General features: G+C 46.9%; 2 protein-coding genes and 1 long non-coding RNA gene across 7 annotated transcripts in view; 1 reads left to right on the plus strand and 2 right to left on the minus strand.

Moving 5' to 3' along the window:
* PDHA1 (pyruvate dehydrogenase E1 subunit alpha 1) overlaps positions 1-18328 on the plus strand; it is a 563563-nt gene that overhangs the window by 129036 nt on the left and 416199 nt on the right. The window lies entirely within an intron of this gene.
* PHKA2 (phosphorylase kinase regulatory subunit alpha 2) overlaps positions 1-18328 on the minus strand; it is a 90557-nt gene that overhangs the window by 27821 nt on the left and 44408 nt on the right. For all 5 annotated transcript variants that reach the window (XR_007722653.1, XR_007722652.1, XM_050776622.1 and 2 more), the window contains exons 9-18: positions 17733-17786; positions 16689-16811; positions 14138-14233; positions 9705-9812; positions 7271-7349; positions 4506-4640; positions 3717-3826; positions 2424-2568; positions 2091-2169; positions 76-245 (exon numbers count right to left, since the gene is read on the minus strand). Coding sequence is in view for 3 of the 5 variants with exons in the window: in XM_050776622.1 (XP_050632579.1) it covers positions 76-245; positions 2091-2169; positions 2424-2568; positions 3717-3826; positions 4506-4640; positions 7271-7349; positions 9705-9812; positions 14138-14233; positions 16689-16811; positions 17733-17786 (1099 nt within the window). In the remaining 2 variants the exon portion in view is untranslated. The remainder of the gene's footprint in view (positions 1-75; positions 246-2090; positions 2170-2423; positions 2569-3716; positions 3827-4505; positions 4641-7270; positions 7350-9704; positions 9813-14137; positions 14234-16688; positions 16812-17732; positions 17787-18328) is intronic.
* On the minus strand, positions 1070-2084 carry LOC126946407 (uncharacterized). The gene is made up of 2 exons (XR_007722654.1): positions 1579-2084; positions 1070-1521 (listed from the first exon to the last, which is right to left on the minus strand). It is a non-coding gene; the product is annotated as an uncharacterized LOC126946407 (long non-coding RNA).

Raw genomic sequence — 18328 nt, forward strand, 5'->3', positions numbered from 1 at the left:
TTACGGCAATTTTATCACAATGCTAAAGTTTAAATAAATTCAGCGAACTACCCACAAAAGCATTTCAAGCCATACCTTGATTACAGGTGTCTTCCAGATATCCTACCAAATCTGAATCACTATCAGGACTGAAAGTCCCTTCGCTGGCATCATCAAACAACTTCTCATCACAGTCTGGATCCAGGAAAGTCAGATACGTGTAGAACGATGTGGTGAGAAATTCCGAAAGGTTCCCTAATTTTACTCTGCCAAGAAGACACCGGGTTAGGGACACAGGTAGTGTGTGGATAACCTTCCACTATGAATCACTGAGAGACTTTTGCACAACCATGTGGTGCTTCTGCCGGAATCAATACATATATTACTCTGCAGATTGCCCCATATAAGCGGTCAGCCAAGACATTCACACAAAAATTCAATAGCAAGTATGAAGCGAACGCGCACAGCATATTAAAAGCCAAACGAATCACACTGACTTCTTACTCCCAACACAAATACGAATCTACTTTACTGAACCAACCAACCGTTTGACAAAACATATCGAGCAAACTGCTTTTAAACAGAACCAACCCATGTTTTTGTTTTGTTTTTCTCCCCCAAAACAACTGGCCCAGAAGCAGTGATTCTCTGGGCACACTCGTTCCATTATTTATGAGTCCCTACCATGAAACACCATCACATAGGGCCAGGGGTGCTATGATGGAAGAGGTCAGGTTCCCTCTAGAAGGAATTCGATAGGGAAGCCATCCCCAGACTGGAGCAGAAGTCCTGAGTGGCCCTATCACTTTAGGCTGGGCACAGTTCCAATGAAACCTGGAAGCTGGGTTTGACAGCCTGGGCTCTGAGGTTCTGCAGGTCCACCCCCACATGCTGGGAGCGATTTCAAGGTGGTTAACCATAATTTGTAAAAAATGAGTGACTTTGCTGTGGTAGCAGTGTCCCTGGGGTGAGAGGATATGAGAAGAAAGGGCGACTTCAACTCCAAAAGTTCTAGCAACTGGCATTCCATCAGGGACCAAACAGAAGCCTCCCTGAGTCCTGGAAAAGCCACACTGGGCTACACGTGAGATTCTTTTTTTTTTTTTTTTTTTTTTTGAGATGGAGTCTCATTCTGTCACCCAGGCTGGAGTGCAGTGGTATGATCTTGGCTCACTGCAGCCTCCACCTCCTGGGTTCAAGCGATTCTCCTGCCTCAGCCTCCCGAGTGGCTGGGACTACAGGTGTGCACCACCATGCCTGGCTAATTTTTGTATCTTTGGTAGAGACAGGGTTTTGCTATGTTGGCCAGGCTGGTCTCAAACTTCTGACCTCAGGTGATCTGCCTGCCTCAGCCTCCCAAAGTGCTGGGATTATAGTGTGAGCCCCCGTGCCTGGTCCACAGTGTTCTCTTGGGGCCCTTCTGGTATATCCTAGGGGGTAGAGGGAGATGAGAGAATAGACACTACAGAGAAGACCTCTGCCTTGTGACAGCAGAGGGCACAAAAATGGAAGGGGTATTCCTGGAGGGCAAGCCCTGTATCACTCGAGGTGCTTAAGCATAATGCCTGGGTGCGTCTGCCCTACTTGGGGCCTGTAAACCAGAAGGGGGCTCATTCCACAGGGGGTGAGGGCACCGTGACCTACGCAGACTCATTCAGGTGCTCTGCTCTAAGGGCTCTAAGGAATTTGCCAAGTCCTGCAAATGAATCTTAAGGTGATAGTATATTCAAGTCGTTGCAAGGAGCGTTTATTGGGCACCTGCCGGATCCCAGGCACTGAGTATTTCTTTCCACACCTTTTAACAGAAACATACACAGAATTCCATACATGCTTTCCAAGAACAGACGTTTCAGAGGGACTTGATGGTTCACCTCCCTATGTCTGAGGCCTCCTGGTGCAAGTAAAGCTTAAAAGATACCAGCTGCGTGCTGTTTCAGAGATGAGCCAAGTTTCACATGGGAGACTGGATTAGAGAAGTGTTACCTTCCTGCTTACTCTAAAACTGCATGCTTTTAGGTTCAACAATCAATATGAAAAATGGGACAAGGGCAGCAAAGGACTTTAAGAAAGGTCAGTGCTACTCTTATTTTTTTTTTTAAATCACAAATTACCTGGCTCCTCCAAAATATCCATCCTCTAGTTTTCTAATTGTGGAAAGCACAGCAGAATGAATGTCTGAGCCATCATTTGCTAAGGAAAAAAAAGTGATGAATTAGTTTAGTCTGGGAAGACTTTTTTTTTTCCCCTTCTTATGCACTGAAACATTTTCATCAACACCATCTAATTAAAATATTTTTGGCATAGAAGATTCCTGAGATAAGAAACCAAACTGCTAAGAAGCCCCTTCAGTGCTTAGTTCTGGCCATGGGAGCCATTTTAAACATTTGTAAGAGCCCAAACCACCCCTGGGGCAGGAGGGAGCCTGCTGAAATCCCTGGAGTTACTAAGCATGGTGCGGCTGATGGGGAAGGTGAGCGTGGGTCTGCCCGTCATCCTCCAGCAGGTGCACAGGTAGGCCAGCTCGATCCTTAGCATCTCCACGATCATCTCGTTGTCGAGGGCCAGGTAGAAGTGATGCTGGTCGGTGAACTGAAAGTCAGAAGAGGCTGGGTAAACGGCCACCCTTTGTTTACCTGGAAACACCAGCTGACAACTCAGCTCAGCACTAATCCTGGGGTTTTATTACAAGAGGCTCAGTACTGGTTTCAATCCACCCAGCCATGGGGCTGCCCTGCTCAAGATCAGACAAATCAGTCTGCTGCCTGCCTGGGAGCTGTCGCTGTAGAGTAGAAGGGAGAGGTGCACTGTTAGATTTATTTTCGGCTCCTCAGATGGGGATTTAAGCATCTTGCCCAACACCGCTGTCTCTGAAAGCAAATCAATAACTCCTTAATTCCTGCTCCTTCCAGGGCTATGGGTTCGAAAATGCTTTCCAAGTGGGGGCACTGTGAGCAGGTGAGAGGTGGATGCCCTGTTTACCTGATTGACAGCTTTGGTTAATGTCAACTAAAGACACTGCTGCCTGATGTTGAGAACAAATCAAATTGTTCTCTTGGCCTCTGGACTAGTGCATGCTTAGCTCTGGACTGAGATTTGTCACTAAGGGAAATAGCTTGCAAGATTTCAGTGAGCAGCAGGGGCTAGGATGAAACAGAAGCTTGACCCAAGACCCCATGATCAACCCTGTGCACAGGTAAGTGGGGGCTGTGCCCCACGCTGCCAAAGCGATCCCACTGTTGGTCTTTCTAGCTGCCCAAATGGGTGAAAAAACTTTTTATGTACTTCCACAGGACTAGTTTTCTTTGGAGACCAAAGCTCTGCAGATAAGTTCCATAATCAGTACACTCAGTAGCCCAGTAAGTGGGGGTGTGCCCAGAAAATCAGCCTGGCTGTGTGTCACACAGAGGGTCTGACAGCTTGCACAAGGGTAAGAGATGACTGTATGACTGTAATTAGGGGCACAAGGGCTGTGAGTCAAGTGACATGTCAACAGCAAACTTCTAAAGCAGTCTGAATTTCACTAATATTCATGACCGGAAGTGATGGCACACCTGTCTCAATCAGCATTTACCGAGCACCTACTACGGGCAGACTTGTACTAGGCACTGGGTGTCGTTTCATATGTCTCTATTTGAACCCACGCACGCAGAATTCTGTCATATGCACAGGAGAAAAGCTTACCAGACAGCAAAGAGAACTTAATAAAAAAAAGATGCTCATTGGCCTGCTCTCCTCACCTGGGGTGTAAAAGTAAAGATTTGGTTCCTAATCACATATAGTTTAGAGGTTCCAAGGACACCAATATGTCGATACGGTCGCCCACTCAAATTCATATTCTTATTTCGTCCTGTTTGAAAAGTAAAAGAGAAATCGGAGTTAGAGGAAATATGGTAACAAGTAATGCAGGCAACTCAGGCTAAGACTGAGCTTATTTCTAGATTAGACAACCCACTTTGGGGCTTAGTTCTTCTACTGCCATAATCCTTCTTTAAAATGGCACGAAGCTGCATATTAAAACAAATCCCACCCCTCTTTTTTTCATGAATGTGTATGAACAGTACCCGGTTGGAACTGCATGGAATAAAACTACTAAAAGGACTATAGAACGTTTACTTTTGATTTATTTAGTATTGAGCCATAATAGTAAACAAAGTCAGATTCTAGAAAAAGCATAGAGAACCTCCTCCCATTTTCATGTGTAAATAAGCATTTTCTGATACTAAAGGTAAATATGAGAAGCATTATCAAGACACAAATGACTTTTCCAATTGTAAATTCTCCAAGGTGGCTCCTTACTTTACAACAGATCTGGTGAATGCTTGGCCACCTGCGATGGTGCCCACTGAACGGGTGTGAGAACGTGCTGGTTCGCCCGTTCCTCTTCACATCAAAGCGGTGGAACCACCTGCTTTAGTATTTTGTCCAAGTCTTTAGAACTTATGTATATCACAGTCTCCCTCAGACCCCAAATCTAGAACCAAGATGCCCCCATGCCAAAAAGGCCCAGGTAATTTCCCCAAACCTACCAAGCTTGGCATATATGTGACTAAGAATCCGGCCCGGCTGGACTTGAATTGGATGAATGTCCGCGATACTCTGGACATTCACCCCGTGTTTCCTCAACAAGTCCTTAATGTGATTGTTTTCTGCCAAAACAGTAACTGTGAACAAGAACACAGAATGAGCGTTAGCTTATGACTCTTACCTCTTCACACGGACACGTGTTCCTTACTGCCCTCGTCTGCCTGCTGGCATACACATTAGCATGCTCTTCCACGCAATGACTGGCTCTGGAAATGACAGTGTTCGTCCTGCTGCTCCTCCCCATTCTGTCCTTGCCACCTCTCAACAACCTTGATGCCTATTTATCAAGTACCCTCAACGTGCGAGATAGTCTGATAGGAGACTTCTAGAAATTGTCCTCAATAAGTCCCAAGCCAAAATGTCCCATCTCAAGTAATGTCTTGCCTCTCTCTGGGTCTGCATCTATTCTAAACCTGCCTGGTGTCCCTTTTCGTGCAGGGTCAGGAGTGGAAACAGCTCCACTTACGGGATGCCAGAAGCCTGTGCCCCTGCTCCCAAAGGACGGGGAAAAGAAGAGTAAAATGGGTGCGCCTACTGGCAGGGGATGCTCTGAGGGGACATCCTTCCCTCTAGAGAAAGCAAAGTGGGTCTGTGAGTGGGGATACTGGTGGTAGTGGAGCAGCCTGGCCCATTCAGAACTCCCACACAGGGCCCCACTGGTGGGGAAAAAGCACCCCAGGGCTGGCCTGGGCCCCATCTCTGGTGGGAAAGCCTGGGCACCTGGCTCTCCAGCAGGCAGGGAGCTGACTGTGCCTGGGACCTGGGGGCCCATGGAGGAGGGAGGCCGTCACTAGGGACCACCCAGGATCGGCTAGGCTGCACCTGCTGTACTAGTACTGCTGGCCTTCTGAGAAGGGACAGTGCTGTGGCAAAGGGAAGGAGTACAGGGATGGGACTGGAAAAGGGGAGCACGGCCACAGCGAGAAAGGTTGGTGCCATGTCCAGCTGCGGCGGAGCCCTCTGGGAGCTGGAGAGGCTCAGGGCAGTGCAGGATTGACTACTATTAAGTACAATCACAGGCTGGTGGGGCCGGAATGTACAATACATACACATGCAGTTGAGAGCTGAGTGTCACCTCTTTATATTTACACAGCACTTGATGCCTTTTCAAGTATTTTAATATCCATTATCTCATCTGACCTTCACAACAAGCCCCCAGGGAAGCCTTGCATGCTCAACTGGCCAGTTACAGCTGCACATGGACTGAAACCTAAACTCCCAGGCCCTCCGGAAATGGGAACATCAGCCATGCAGGGCTGGCTGGGTGGCTTCCCTTAACACCTGACTCTTCTAAAGCTTCCAATGACAGGCATGACTTGACTCCACATTTATCGAAATGCCAGCAGCCACTCTCTGTAGGAGTAACTCCTTTAGTGCAGTGGTTTTGGGGGAGACCTGGGAGCCTCATGATCTGTGCAGCTGGATGTGGCAAAGTTTCTGAAACTGCACTTCCCCTACTCTGTGCCTGACCTTCTGGGAATTTCTACACTGTTCTATTAAACAAATGCTGGTCAACACCCATTAAAGTGTCCCAGACTGCAGCTGGAAAAACGGTCTTAATAGATTCAAGGGAAGAATTAGCAGGACATGCTCTGACTTAGAGCAGGGACAATGGAGTCCAGCTGGATCAGTCCACCTGGAAGTCAGGAATGGGTTCACACCTGCAGCTGCCAGCTGTGGGTCCTTAAGGGAGCGGGTTAACGTCTAAGCCTCGTGTATAAGGTGAAGATGATGATCATCATCACAAACTTTACCTAATCAGAATGCTGTGACAGGTGTATCTCGTGGCTCTATTGACTGGGTGATATCAGCTCATCCTAACACAGCATGAGTCCCCAAAGCAAAATGAGCCAGTGGCCACAGAGAAATGCTTGTCATTTGTTCAATCACTGTTTTCAACATATGGGTGCGTATGTGCCAATCAACATAGAAACTGCAAGAATGATACGGACCTTGTCATTAAGAAATGTACAGCCTCAGGGGCAATACGGTGTACATACAATGTGCTATGGCATTAGCTGGTGTGCTTTGCAGGGCACAGAATGTTACTGGACTGCCAGCTCCTCCCTAAGAGGGAAGGTAGGAAGAGAACTGCTCCACCCGGGCGCACACCACAGGCCAGGCACTACAGCAAGCACTTTCCCCACTGCAGCCTCAGTACATCTTAGGAAGCCCCAGTGAGGGAGCTCAAGTCCTGGCACCCTGAGGCACAGAAGGGTGAAATCACTTGGCTAGGCAGAGGGCAGCAGCAGCCCAGGCTGGTTTCCTCCCTCTCCAGAAGAAGGGCTGGCTGGAGAGGAGGGAGAGGAAAGGTGGACACAGGTGAAAGGCGGAAAGACGTCAGGACTCTAAGGGAGGAATGAATGACCCTCAGTTGGGTTCTGAGTTTTCACCAGACTTAGGCTCTATTTTTCAAAGAATAACGATGATGAAAGATGATAAGCAATGAATCACTTGTGCCCCAGTTGCAATCAAGGTTTATATTCAAGAAAACAATTGCTTTATAGAAAGTCATTTTGTGGTTGGGAAGAATTCTGTTGCCTTGGGAGCCACTGAGTTATATAACGCATCTCACAGAACTGCTACATGCTAAAGCATAGGCACATACACACTTTAAAAAAATTAAACAAGAAATTAGGCAACCATCTGAATTAAAATAACATTGGTTTTACAAAGTTAAATATGAATAGTAAACACGCTCACAAACCTTGTACTACAACATCAGGTTTGACTGAAGTGGAAAATCTTCTATTTAAGGGATCAATTTCACCAGTGGCAAGGAATCCCTATGGAAAAGAGGAGCATTATTAACACCATGAAATATAGATTAACTAAAATTTCATCTTAACCTGAGATGTGAAAATGAAATATTTTGGGGCTCAACATAGTCAAGACTTTTTTCTTTATATTTTTCGAGTCAATTGCTTATTTTCTGTGAAACAGAGTAACGTCATTCAAATTGCCACTGATAAACATATTGCATTTTTGCACCCAGCTCTCTAGGGCTCGTCGAATATGCCACCATCTTGTATGAGCAAAAAGAATGATAACCAATACTTTCTGAGCTCTCAGTAACATGCCAGGCATTGTGCTGAGCCACTGTATGTGCACTGTCACACTTATGCCTCCTGACAGGTAGGTACTACTTTTGGGGCTCAGAAAACAACACCCCCAAAATGAAGACCTCAGCAGCAGCCTCAGAAGCAAAAGTTTTCCTCTGACCTTCTCCTGCCTCCCTCTCTCAGTCCATTCTTCTGGAGGCGCCACAGAAACTAGAATCCTTCTTCCCCAAGGCAGGCATAGAAACCAGAATCCTTTTTCCCCAAAGCCAGCCACAAAACCTAAAAATATTCTCTGTAAAAACTGGCCATAAAAAGTTCCCTGACATACCTTGTTTGGCTGTAGGTCATAAGGGCCCCAGTCCAGGGAGGGTCCTGCCCCACCCCCAGAAGGAAGGAGTTCTGCACAGAAAGGCCTCACTGGGTTTCCCCACCTGGTCCATTAGCATTCGATCAGGTCCTTTTTGTCTAATCACATTTCTACATAGCTGTCCATATTTTGTTGAAACTATGCATAAAAATGGAAAATTTCCCCTAGATCTTGGGGTCTTCATTCTGAAGGCTCCTATGTATACATGTTAAGTACATCTGCATGCCCTTTTTTCTTATTAATCAATCTGCCTCATGTCAGTGATTTTTCATCAAACCTTTAGGGGAACACCTTGGCCCCCACACTACCACCATCACCACTGTACAGGTGGGGAAACCAAGGTAATGACCCAAGGGAAGTGGCTGAGTGGGGACTTGGTCCCCCCACCCCCACTCCCTTGCAAAGTATTCTCTTTGAATATGTACCTCCTTGTACTTTCTACAAATGATCCGAGCCCTAAGAGAGAGGATCAAGGTGTTCTGGGAGTTCTGAGGGGGAACTGGACCTAGTGCTGGGCCCAGAGAAAGCCTTTACATCAGAGAGGAGAAAGTAGGGGAGGGGAGTTACTCGTTTCCCATCTCACTGATACAGAAATCAGAGCTGGAAGGTATCGCAGAGATGATCAAGTCCAACCTTTTCATTTTACACATGAGGAAACCGAAGCCCAGAGAGATTAGAGACCTGCCCGGAGTCAGAGAACTAGTGAGAGACAGGGCTGGCTTTCAAAGGAGATATATGCGTTTTCCCTACTGATAAAGACAGGAGTGGAAGACACAGCCCCTACTCCAAGGACATGACCATGACACCGGGGAGTCTTGAGGTACCCGTAAAACAACTGCTCCAGCTCGGCAGGCAGAGTTCCTGAGGGCTGCTTCCACAGTGGTAGCTTTCATCCTGGGCTTTGACACTCTAGGAACCTGGTGGCATGCTGACCCACCGCCCCTTCCGCCTTTACTAGAGCCTGGCAGCCCCTCAGCCCTTCCCTGGGCTCCTTCCCCTCCCTGCCTCCCCGGGTCCAGCCAAAGCACTCAGCTGGGCAGGACCCTCTCAGGAACAACAGCCCATCTGATAAGGTCACTCACACTGAGGACTGGGAGATTCATTTGAGGGGGCTCCAAAGTATTTGCATATTAAAACAAAAGCCCGGGGACAAGTCAATGCTGAACAAAAAGAAAGGAGTCAAGAGGCAGTTGTCTGCAGAAGGAAGGGTACTGCGGGTTGTCCGGGGGAACACCTGACACAAAATTCACCACAGAAAATCTGGCCCACCGCCTCTTTCTGTAGAAATCTGTGGTCCTTGTGCTTCCTGCGCCTAGGACTGGAGCAGGGGCAGCTAGGGGCCAATCAAGTCGTTTCCCAAATCTTTTATCTTCCAGGATCAGATGTGCCAACAATCCTGGCCGAGAAGCTTCCAGCTCCTCTGACCATCAACTGGAAGAGATTCTAGCCACAGAGGAATGCTGGCAGGGGGTGAAGGGGAGTGCTGGGACCTCATGGACCTGAGCTGGTTTAATGGAAATATGGACACACAAGGCCAGGAGTCAAGGCCAGGAGTCAAGCCCTGGAGCCAACACGGTCCAGTTGACCTTAAATGCATGAAGATGCAAAAGACATCCACACGCACCCCTGGCAGAGAGTCCCTATGCCCTTCCGGGGTTCCCTGCACCTTCAATCACATGGTTTCCAGTCTGCGAGGCCATTAAGCTCCCTACCTCTGCCAACAGCGAGCTGAGGATGTACAAGGATTGGCCCCACAGATGAGGGACCTTCCCCATAGGAACTCGGTCTACCGTGTGAGGATTCTTGTACTCTTCATCTACCTGGAAAGAGAGACAAATCCAAAGTCAGAAAGTCAGAGGATAAAATGGCCACAATACCTGACCCTGGGAAGTGCACTGAGGATTTATGAAATGGTACTCATCCTCCAGGCCAATTCTGTGCAGGCGCCAGGAGGTTGGGGAGCAAGCCCCTTCCTCAGGGCTGCAAGGCTATAAAGCAGCAGAGGTGGGAGTCAAATTGCGGCCTGGTTCTGGACAAACGCTCTTCCTACAGGCACACGCAAGGCCACCAGCACCGGCTGCCTGGCCTGCCTGCTTCGTGCATGGCTCTGGCCATGGAAACTGTCATGGCTCATGCTTACATTTGGCTGCATGATGGGTGAAATGATGGAAAACATCAGCCTCCAGCTGTGGTGGTGCATCGCTGGAGCCATCCCTAGGGGTTTATAAACTGTGCGCCTAATGCAAGAGAATCGCCAGAAGGTGGCACTATTTGCCGAGGAAAAACACTTGGACTACTAACCTGCAACCCCTCCTTCAGGGCCTCAAAAAGCTGAACCCACTGGGGGGCTTCCGTCTCAGTAAAATAAACGTTGGTGTTCTTTCTGGAGGACAGGGCTGGCTGCACATTGTAAGCTAGTCTGCAACTTTCTCTCTTCTATACTCCATGCTGGACTTAGACATTTAAGTCATCACATCACTGGTTGGGGGTAATGTCAGTGACCACTTGTTTTCTTCCAGAAAACATAAGTCAACCAAAGGAAATAGGAACCATCCTTCTCCCAAGGGGAACATCACACCATGAGGGGACTCATCTTCTGCTTGCAGATTAATCAATGATGTTATTAACATATTTAGTTAAATTTTAAATTTTTTCAATAGTGGTAAACATTTAAGAAAAACTTAAGTGCATGAACTGAACAGAATTAAATGTCATTAGTGATCAAATAATCCAATAGGATAATAGTGTGGAAGGAGATTCTCCAAAATGTCATAATCTTTGAGTGGTAGAATTAGAGATAACGTTTTCTTCTTTCTACAGAATCCTAGATGTTTTGTAGTGTACAGAATTACTTGTGTGATAATCAGGTAGTATGTTAAAACTACTTGAAATGTAAGTCGTGTTAAGAAAGACTGAAAAGTTGGGCATGGTGGCGCATGCCTGTAATCCCAGCACTTCGGGAGGCTGAGGTGGGCAGATCACCTGAGGCCAGGAGTTGGAGACCAGCCTAGCCAACATGGCGAAACCCCATCTCTACTAAAAATACAAAAATTAGTCAGGCATGGTGGTGAATGCCTATAATCCCAGCTACTCAGGAGGCTGAGGCAGGAGAATCACTTGAACCTGGAAGGCAGAGGTTGCAGTGAGCCGAGATTGCGCCAATGCACTTCAGCCTGGGTGACAGAGTAAGACTGTCTCAAAAAAAAAAAAAAAAAAAAGAATGCAGATATCTGGAATGAGAAATATTCAATAGAGAGCAGACAAGGTGTCCAGTTTACAAGACAGCCTGGTTTTGCACTCCTCCCACCCATGAGCCACCTCCTGCCCTGCATGGAGGTGTCCCTCTCCGCCTCTCTGCACACTGGTCCTTCCGAACTGCCCACAGGTCCTCAAAGGTGCCATGCTTTTGCTGCCACCTCTGCTGTGGCTGCCCTCCATCTCATGGACCAGCCTTTCTGGCCCCCGCTAACCTGCAAGCTCACAGGGACAGAGCTGGTGCTGTGGCCACCCTTGTGCCCTAGTAGCTAGTCTGGTGCCTAGCATGGAGCGGCTGCTCAATCCATGTTTGCGGGGACACTTTCACTGGTCTCCAGCTGTCCACGGAGGGCCTTGTGGTGCCCTACGCAAGCACATCCGGCTGAGGAAATGAGTGGGGCTCACATCCAAGCTGCATGCCACCCTGGCCCAGGGCTGCGGCTACCCTGAGGCCCTTTATCTAATTTGCACACAGATGCCACATGGGCCTGTGGTGGCCCTGTGTCCAGAAATCCTTCCCAGTGGTCTCTACATGTTATTGATGTGACTAATGAACCTTCCCAGCTGTCAACCGGAAGGAGCCAATACAAAATGCAATCAGTGTCAAAGAGTGTGCAAAATCGGTGCCTAGCACACCAGCGTGAACATGCTGAGGACACTGTAATGACAAGCAGAAACCCAAAGGTCAGTGTGGAGTTTAGAAGAGAGAAAGTCACAGAGTAATTTTTTCAATGTGTAGTCAGCACTGTTCATCAGCAAGAAAGAAAAGGGTAGCTCTTAACACTTGGCATTTACCAGAGTCAGTAAAACGTCCCTCTAGTATAACTGGACAGCTCTTCTCTACCACAGAAGAAGTAAAACCACCCTGAAGGCATTTATTTTCCCTTGCTCTGCTTCCAGGTTCCAAATGACTTCTCATTACCAATTCTGTTTTCCCCAATGCCTCAGTACTGGGAAAGGAGCGACCTGAATGGGGATATGAACATGTGGCTGCTGGAAGGTACCAGCCCCCACTGCCAGCCCCGCGCCAACCCACACACTGCAGTATGTGTACTAAAAGGAATACATTTATTTGCAGGGGATCTAGGCTGAGGACACTTAGAGGGAACACAGCCCTAGCAGGCTCCGTAGACTGATCTGCAGAGTGAGAGAAGACTAGTTCCTCTCCAAAGTCTGGCCCTTAACCCTGGAACAAAATCGGTCCTGAGAGAGCTTGGATGATGTGGACCGTTGGTTCATGTTGGGATGAGAAGTCATCAACATTCCGGAGCTCAGGGCTAAGGGTCCAGGCTCGTGGGGCTTGGTGAGCCCACCTGGAGCAAGCAGCCACCTCAAGGGACCCAGTGAACCAGATGGGCTGATATAAATGCAAAAAACTGAATGCTTCTGGCAATGGCACATTCTACTTCTCATGGAAACTCCTTCCTTTGATTTTCTACTTGGTTTAACTGGTTCAGTGATCTAACACATAATAGTTCCTTTTAGATGGAAATATGGCCCAAAGTGATACGCGGTGGTACCTATTTTGCCGTAAGGATCAAGTATCAGATTCCTTTAAAATGTATTTTCTATGGAAAAATAAAGAAGCCCACTATACTATTGCTTTCAGAAGCCTAGTGAGAGCATCCATTGTGTAGATACTTCCATTACACAGAAATGGATCACCCATTAGGAGGCAGTGTGGGGTGGGGGCAAGGCCCTGAACCTGGGGTCTGGCCCCAGGGCGGAGCCCAGTGCTGTGTGAGCTCTGACAGGTTCCACAGCCTCTCCGAGCTGAGGCAGACACTTTAAAAGGCCATGCCAGTCCTGTGGCCACGTGTGTGGGGGCCTGATTCAACCACAGAACACCTAAACCCAAGTTGTTGTATGCCAGGCCTCTGCTGGCTTATGACCTCCTCCAGGCCCTGGCAATTTTGGGGAAGACACGGCCCTCTGAAGGCCTTTTCATCCCACAAACACAATAATCAAGCCCTGAGGCACCAAAAGCATCCAAGGGACAGCCTGGAACCAAGAATTCTTCCCTTCTAACCATGAGATACTGACAGACAAATCTTCCTGCCAAGATAATAGGTCCATCATAACCCAATTTAGGAAACTTGATAGAATAAAACTATGTTTGGGCATTTTCTTGGAAATGGACTGTTTTTCTCTCCCTGATGTAGAATGGCTTCTAACTGATTCTCAAACTCCAGCTTGCAAACTGCTTGAATCAAAGGAAGAGATTCTCAATACCCCTGTACACTGGGCTTCGTCTGTGGAAGTGTGTAAGAACACAGTGTACAACAGGGGTTTACGCTCTTCAGAGAGCCTGTGTCAGGACTTGGGGGGAGGGACAGGTATCATTTGAAGGTCTTCAACTGCTGCCTCCCCGTGATACCCGTGATCAAGCATGTTCCACATATTTTTCCAAAGCCATGATTCCTTGGGATAGACTGGACACTACCTAAGGCTTTTTTTTTTTTTTTTGAGATGGAGTCTTGTTCTGTAGCCCAGGCTGGAGTGCAGTGGTGTGATCTTGGCTCACTGCAACCTCCACTTCCTGGGTTCAAGTGATTCTCCTGCCTCAGCCTCCCAAGTAGCTGGGACCACAGGCATGTGCCACCATGCCTGGCTTTTTTTTTTCTTTTTTTTAGTAGGGATGGAGTTTCGCCATGTCAGCCAGGCTGGTCTCAAACTCCTGACCACAAGTAATCCACCCACCTCAGCCTCTCAAAGTGCTGGGATTACAGGCGTGAGCCACCGTGCCCAGCCTACCTAAGGCTTCTGAAACCACGTTTGGAGAAAAAGTATTCATTAGATCGAAAAAGGGGATAAAGAATACCAACAGGCCAAGCAGTGAGTCACTTATTTCTAGATAAGCAGTGCAAAGGGCCCCCTGCCACTGGGTTACCTTGTTAGGCGGGACAGCGTAGAGTTCCGGCACCAGGCGGATCCCATTCTTGCCTCTGATGAGTATTCCCTCCAGGGCCTCTCGGTACTCTTGGACCTGGAAAACAGCCCCATCATCCATGGCAGGAAGGAGGTCTGGTCATGAATGCTGTAACAGCAGTGCAACATAGAAAAAAAGCTCTCATGGCAACAGATTAGAGTTCAGACACAGGGCAAAGAAATGCACAAATACCCTCAGCTCCAGGAGTGCAGGAGGCCCACTTACAGTGTTAGGAGGAGCTAAACACGATCGGCTGTTCCTCTCAGGAGTGTGTCTAAGCTCAGCCCTGCCTGTCACGCTTCCAGAAAGAGAGACAGAGCACCCATCATGCAGTAGCTGTTTCTTCCCCAAAATTCCTCTAGTAGTCATATCTACACCGTGTGTCAGATGTCCTTCATGTTCTGTCTTTAATCCATCATGTAATTATTTCATTCTTAACCCCTCATATATTTAAATTTTGTCTCAGCAACTGGATTATAAACTTCTTGTGGGGGAAGCTGTATCTTAAGCAGTGTATCCCATTTCCATCTCTTGGTAAGTTTTCTACTTAAGAGGCATTCATGACTATTCAGCCATAAGAAAAGAATAACATTCTGTCATTTGCAGTAACATGGATGGAATTGGAGGTCATTGTGTTAAGTGAAATAGGCCAGGCACAGAAAGATGCTGCATGTTCTCACTCATGTGTGGGCACTAAAAAAGTTGACTCCATATTAAAAATGTCATTGGGCAACAAGTGTGAGAGACAGCAAAGGTGTAGTAGGGCAGTAGATTTCACGAGGCTTAATCAACAAGATGCTGAACACAGTCATTTTCCTCTCCTGAGTTTTCTTCCCCCCATCATTGTTAAGCCTATTCACAATTGAAATTCTAAGTCAATTCTTTTGAGATCTTTCAATTCTGGGATAAAATGACAGAAAACCTAAGATAATCACTGAAGCCTAAGAGAAAGCATCAACAGTGGGGAAATATTAATATTTCCAGCTGACTGCTGGTTCTGAAGCCCCCCAGCATTCCTGAGGAGAGCTTTCAAGAGCTAAAATGGATCTCTGATTGCGTATCCCCACCCCCACCAAACGTGATCAGAACCAGTTGAAAAAATGGCAAAGCATCTGTGATGTCAGTCATCCATGTAAGCTTCACAAGGCCAGGTCAGTTCTGTTCAACGAAGTATGCTCAGGGCTCAGCACAGAGCATGGTACCAAGTAGAAGCTAAAGAGGCAGGTCTTGAACAAATGAGTGTTGCATCAGCAAATGTTTACTAGGCACAGGGACTATACCCGTGAACTGGAGAGAGAGATGGCCTCTACCAGGGTCCTTTGACAGGTAAGTGGGAGATACAACATAGTGTGACCCATGCTGTTATAGTTGTGGGGCGCAGGGGCACTTGCCCCAGCTTTTAGGGTCAGAGAAAGCTTTCTGAAACAAGACACACTTACATTGAACCAAGGGAAGGGGGAGGGGCAATTGGGGAAGAAAAGAATGTCCTAGGCCTTTGAGAAGAGAGGAGGGCACATGGCCTGTTTGAAGGACTGAAAGGACTTCAGTGTGCTTGGATCACAGAACTCAAGAAAGCAGCACTAAGAAATGAGGCTAAAGGGGTGAAAGCAGGGATCAGATCATATGGAACCCCACAAAACACACGAAGTGGTTTTCAAGCAAGCTTTCAAGCAAGGAAGTAGCATAACCTAATTTGCCTTTTAATAAGATCACTCTGGCATGGGTGAGAAGAATGGAAACAGCAGGGAGCCAGGCCAGAGGTTGAGATTCAAGTTAGGAGGCTGTTACATGAAGTAAGATGTTATCCAAGAGCACCCCCAAACTAGGGTTAAAGACAGCAAACCACTGGCTGATCTGGAAAGAACAACAGCAACAGCAAAACCTGTCTGTGATGGACTGTTCTTGCTAGACCCCGGTGAACCATGCCTCCTAGTACTCATGCCCTTGTCTAGTCCCCTCCTGCTTGAATATGGGATGGCCCTACCAACAGAATGTGATGAAAGTGACATTTTGTCAGTTCCGGGCCTAACACTTAAGGAAGCTTGGCAGCTTCTGCTTTTGTGTTCTGCGGGGAAAAACAACCAACATGTAAAACTAATGGCCCAGAGACTACAATATTGTGAGAAGCCCAAGGTAGCCATGTGGAGGAGAACCAAGGCCTCAGCCAACAGCACAGCTGAGCTCCCAGCATCAGCTGCTAGCCAGCATCAATTGTCCATGTGAGTGAGGCCATCTTGGAAATAGATTCTCCACTTCCATGGAACCATCCCAGCTGACAGCAGGTAAAGCAGACACAACCTGTCCCTGCTGGGTTCTGCCCAAATTGCAGAATCATGAGCAAATAAATAAAATAGCTGTTGCTTTAATTCACTCAGTTTTGGGAAAGTTTGCTGAGTGGGAACAGATAACTGAAACAGTGACCTAAATTCTTGCACAACCCTATGTTCTAATAATAATCAATATACCGGTGAAATGAAAATAATTATCAACATAACATCCAGCATTTTCTCACCTGAACAGCATCACCACTGAAGACTCCATCTATTATAAAATATGTCCAAAACACAGGCCACTCACATTCAATGTTTTCAAAGAGCTTGAGTTCAGCGGGATCATAATGCAGTCGATTAGGGTCCTAGAATCAAATAAGTCAAACTTTTAAAACGTAATGTCAGAGTACATACATAATACCATCGTGCCTCACTGGGTTTCCCATGCTTGTCTGATTTTTACAGCTTTGAGGTTGGCATGAGTAGGATTTTACTATAATGAGATGCTGTTTTTGGCAGTTTGCCATGGTAACATTTCAGAAACATACACAAGACTCCTTGGTAGTTTATTATATTAAAGCTTCCTATATCTCTAACAAAGAAATAGCAGTATGTCTACCACCAAGTTTGGCAGATGATCTGATTTATATCATTATATTAGTCACTGTGGCAAAGAAACCCAAGGAGGAGGCCACAGTTGGTCTTTAAGAAAAATGTGTGAGCCACAGAACCAGTTGTCCTTGTCTACAAGCTGGTTTTATTTATTTTTAAAATTTTAAAGAAATTTTTATTTTTTTGAGACAAGGTCTCACTCTGTCACCCAGGCTGTAGTACAATGGTGTGATCTCTGCTCATTGAAGCCTTGACCTCCTGGGCTCAAGTGATCCTACCACCTCAGCCTCCTGAGGTGCTGGGACCACAGATACATGCCATCACGCCTGTCTCACTAATTTTGTTTATTTTATTTTTTTGTAGAGACAAGGTCTCACTATGTTGCCCAGAATGGTCTCGAACTCCTGGGCTCAAGCAATCCTCCCTCCTCAGCCTCCCCAAGTGTTGCGATTACAGGCCACTGTACCTGGCCTATAAGCTGGTTTTAAATGACCAGCTCACTGTCCCTACTGAAGATACTATTCTATTGCCTGGCTCCAGGCTTGCTGACTCCAAAATTAATACTTCCCTTTCCAATATTCCAACATATAATTATAATCAATACAGGGAGAACACAGTGGCAATTTAGAGATGAAACAGTTGAGGAAGGATAAGAAACAATATTTAAATACAACCTCTCTTGGAGTTTTATAACCATCTCGAAGGAAGCGACAGCATCCATAACGCCCCTAATAAGAGAAAGTGCATTCGATGAGCTCAGAGGAATTTTTTTGCCGTTTTAATTCAAGTCAGCCCTGCACCCTCTTTCCCATGAATCTTTTAGTAGTGAATTTTATACTAACTGTTCTTTGCTGTCAGTACAGTTATTAATATATTTAAGTAATAAGCAAAATCAATTCAGGTTTGATTGGTACTTGGAAGGGAACGCCAAAACATTCCATTGGAGTATCAGGGCTGCAAGAGTAATTACCAAGAGTTCAGTGAACAACCATGCCTTCATTCTGATTTACTGTGTTACACAGAGACCTAAAAGGACCCTATTTAGAAAAGCCACCAAGGCAGATACTTGGATTGGTTTGCTCCTACCTGCAAGATTGGAAAGCTAAAAGGACATTCCCCAGGCTCCTGGAAGTTAGGCTTTGGCTGCAGAGGAGGCTCTAAGGTCAGATGCACCTCCACAAAGGTTAGCAGAAACGGAGGGGGGTGGCTTCCTATGCTTAGGACTGTCGCTGCTGGTTTGGGGCTGCAGGCTCCAGGGTTCTGTCCCAGC

Source organism: Macaca thibetana, chromosome X (genome assembly GCF_024542745.1).
Source record: "Macaca thibetana thibetana isolate TM-01 chromosome X, ASM2454274v1, whole genome shotgun sequence".
Lineage (NCBI taxonomy): Eukaryota > Metazoa > Chordata > Mammalia > Primates > Cercopithecidae > Macaca > Macaca thibetana.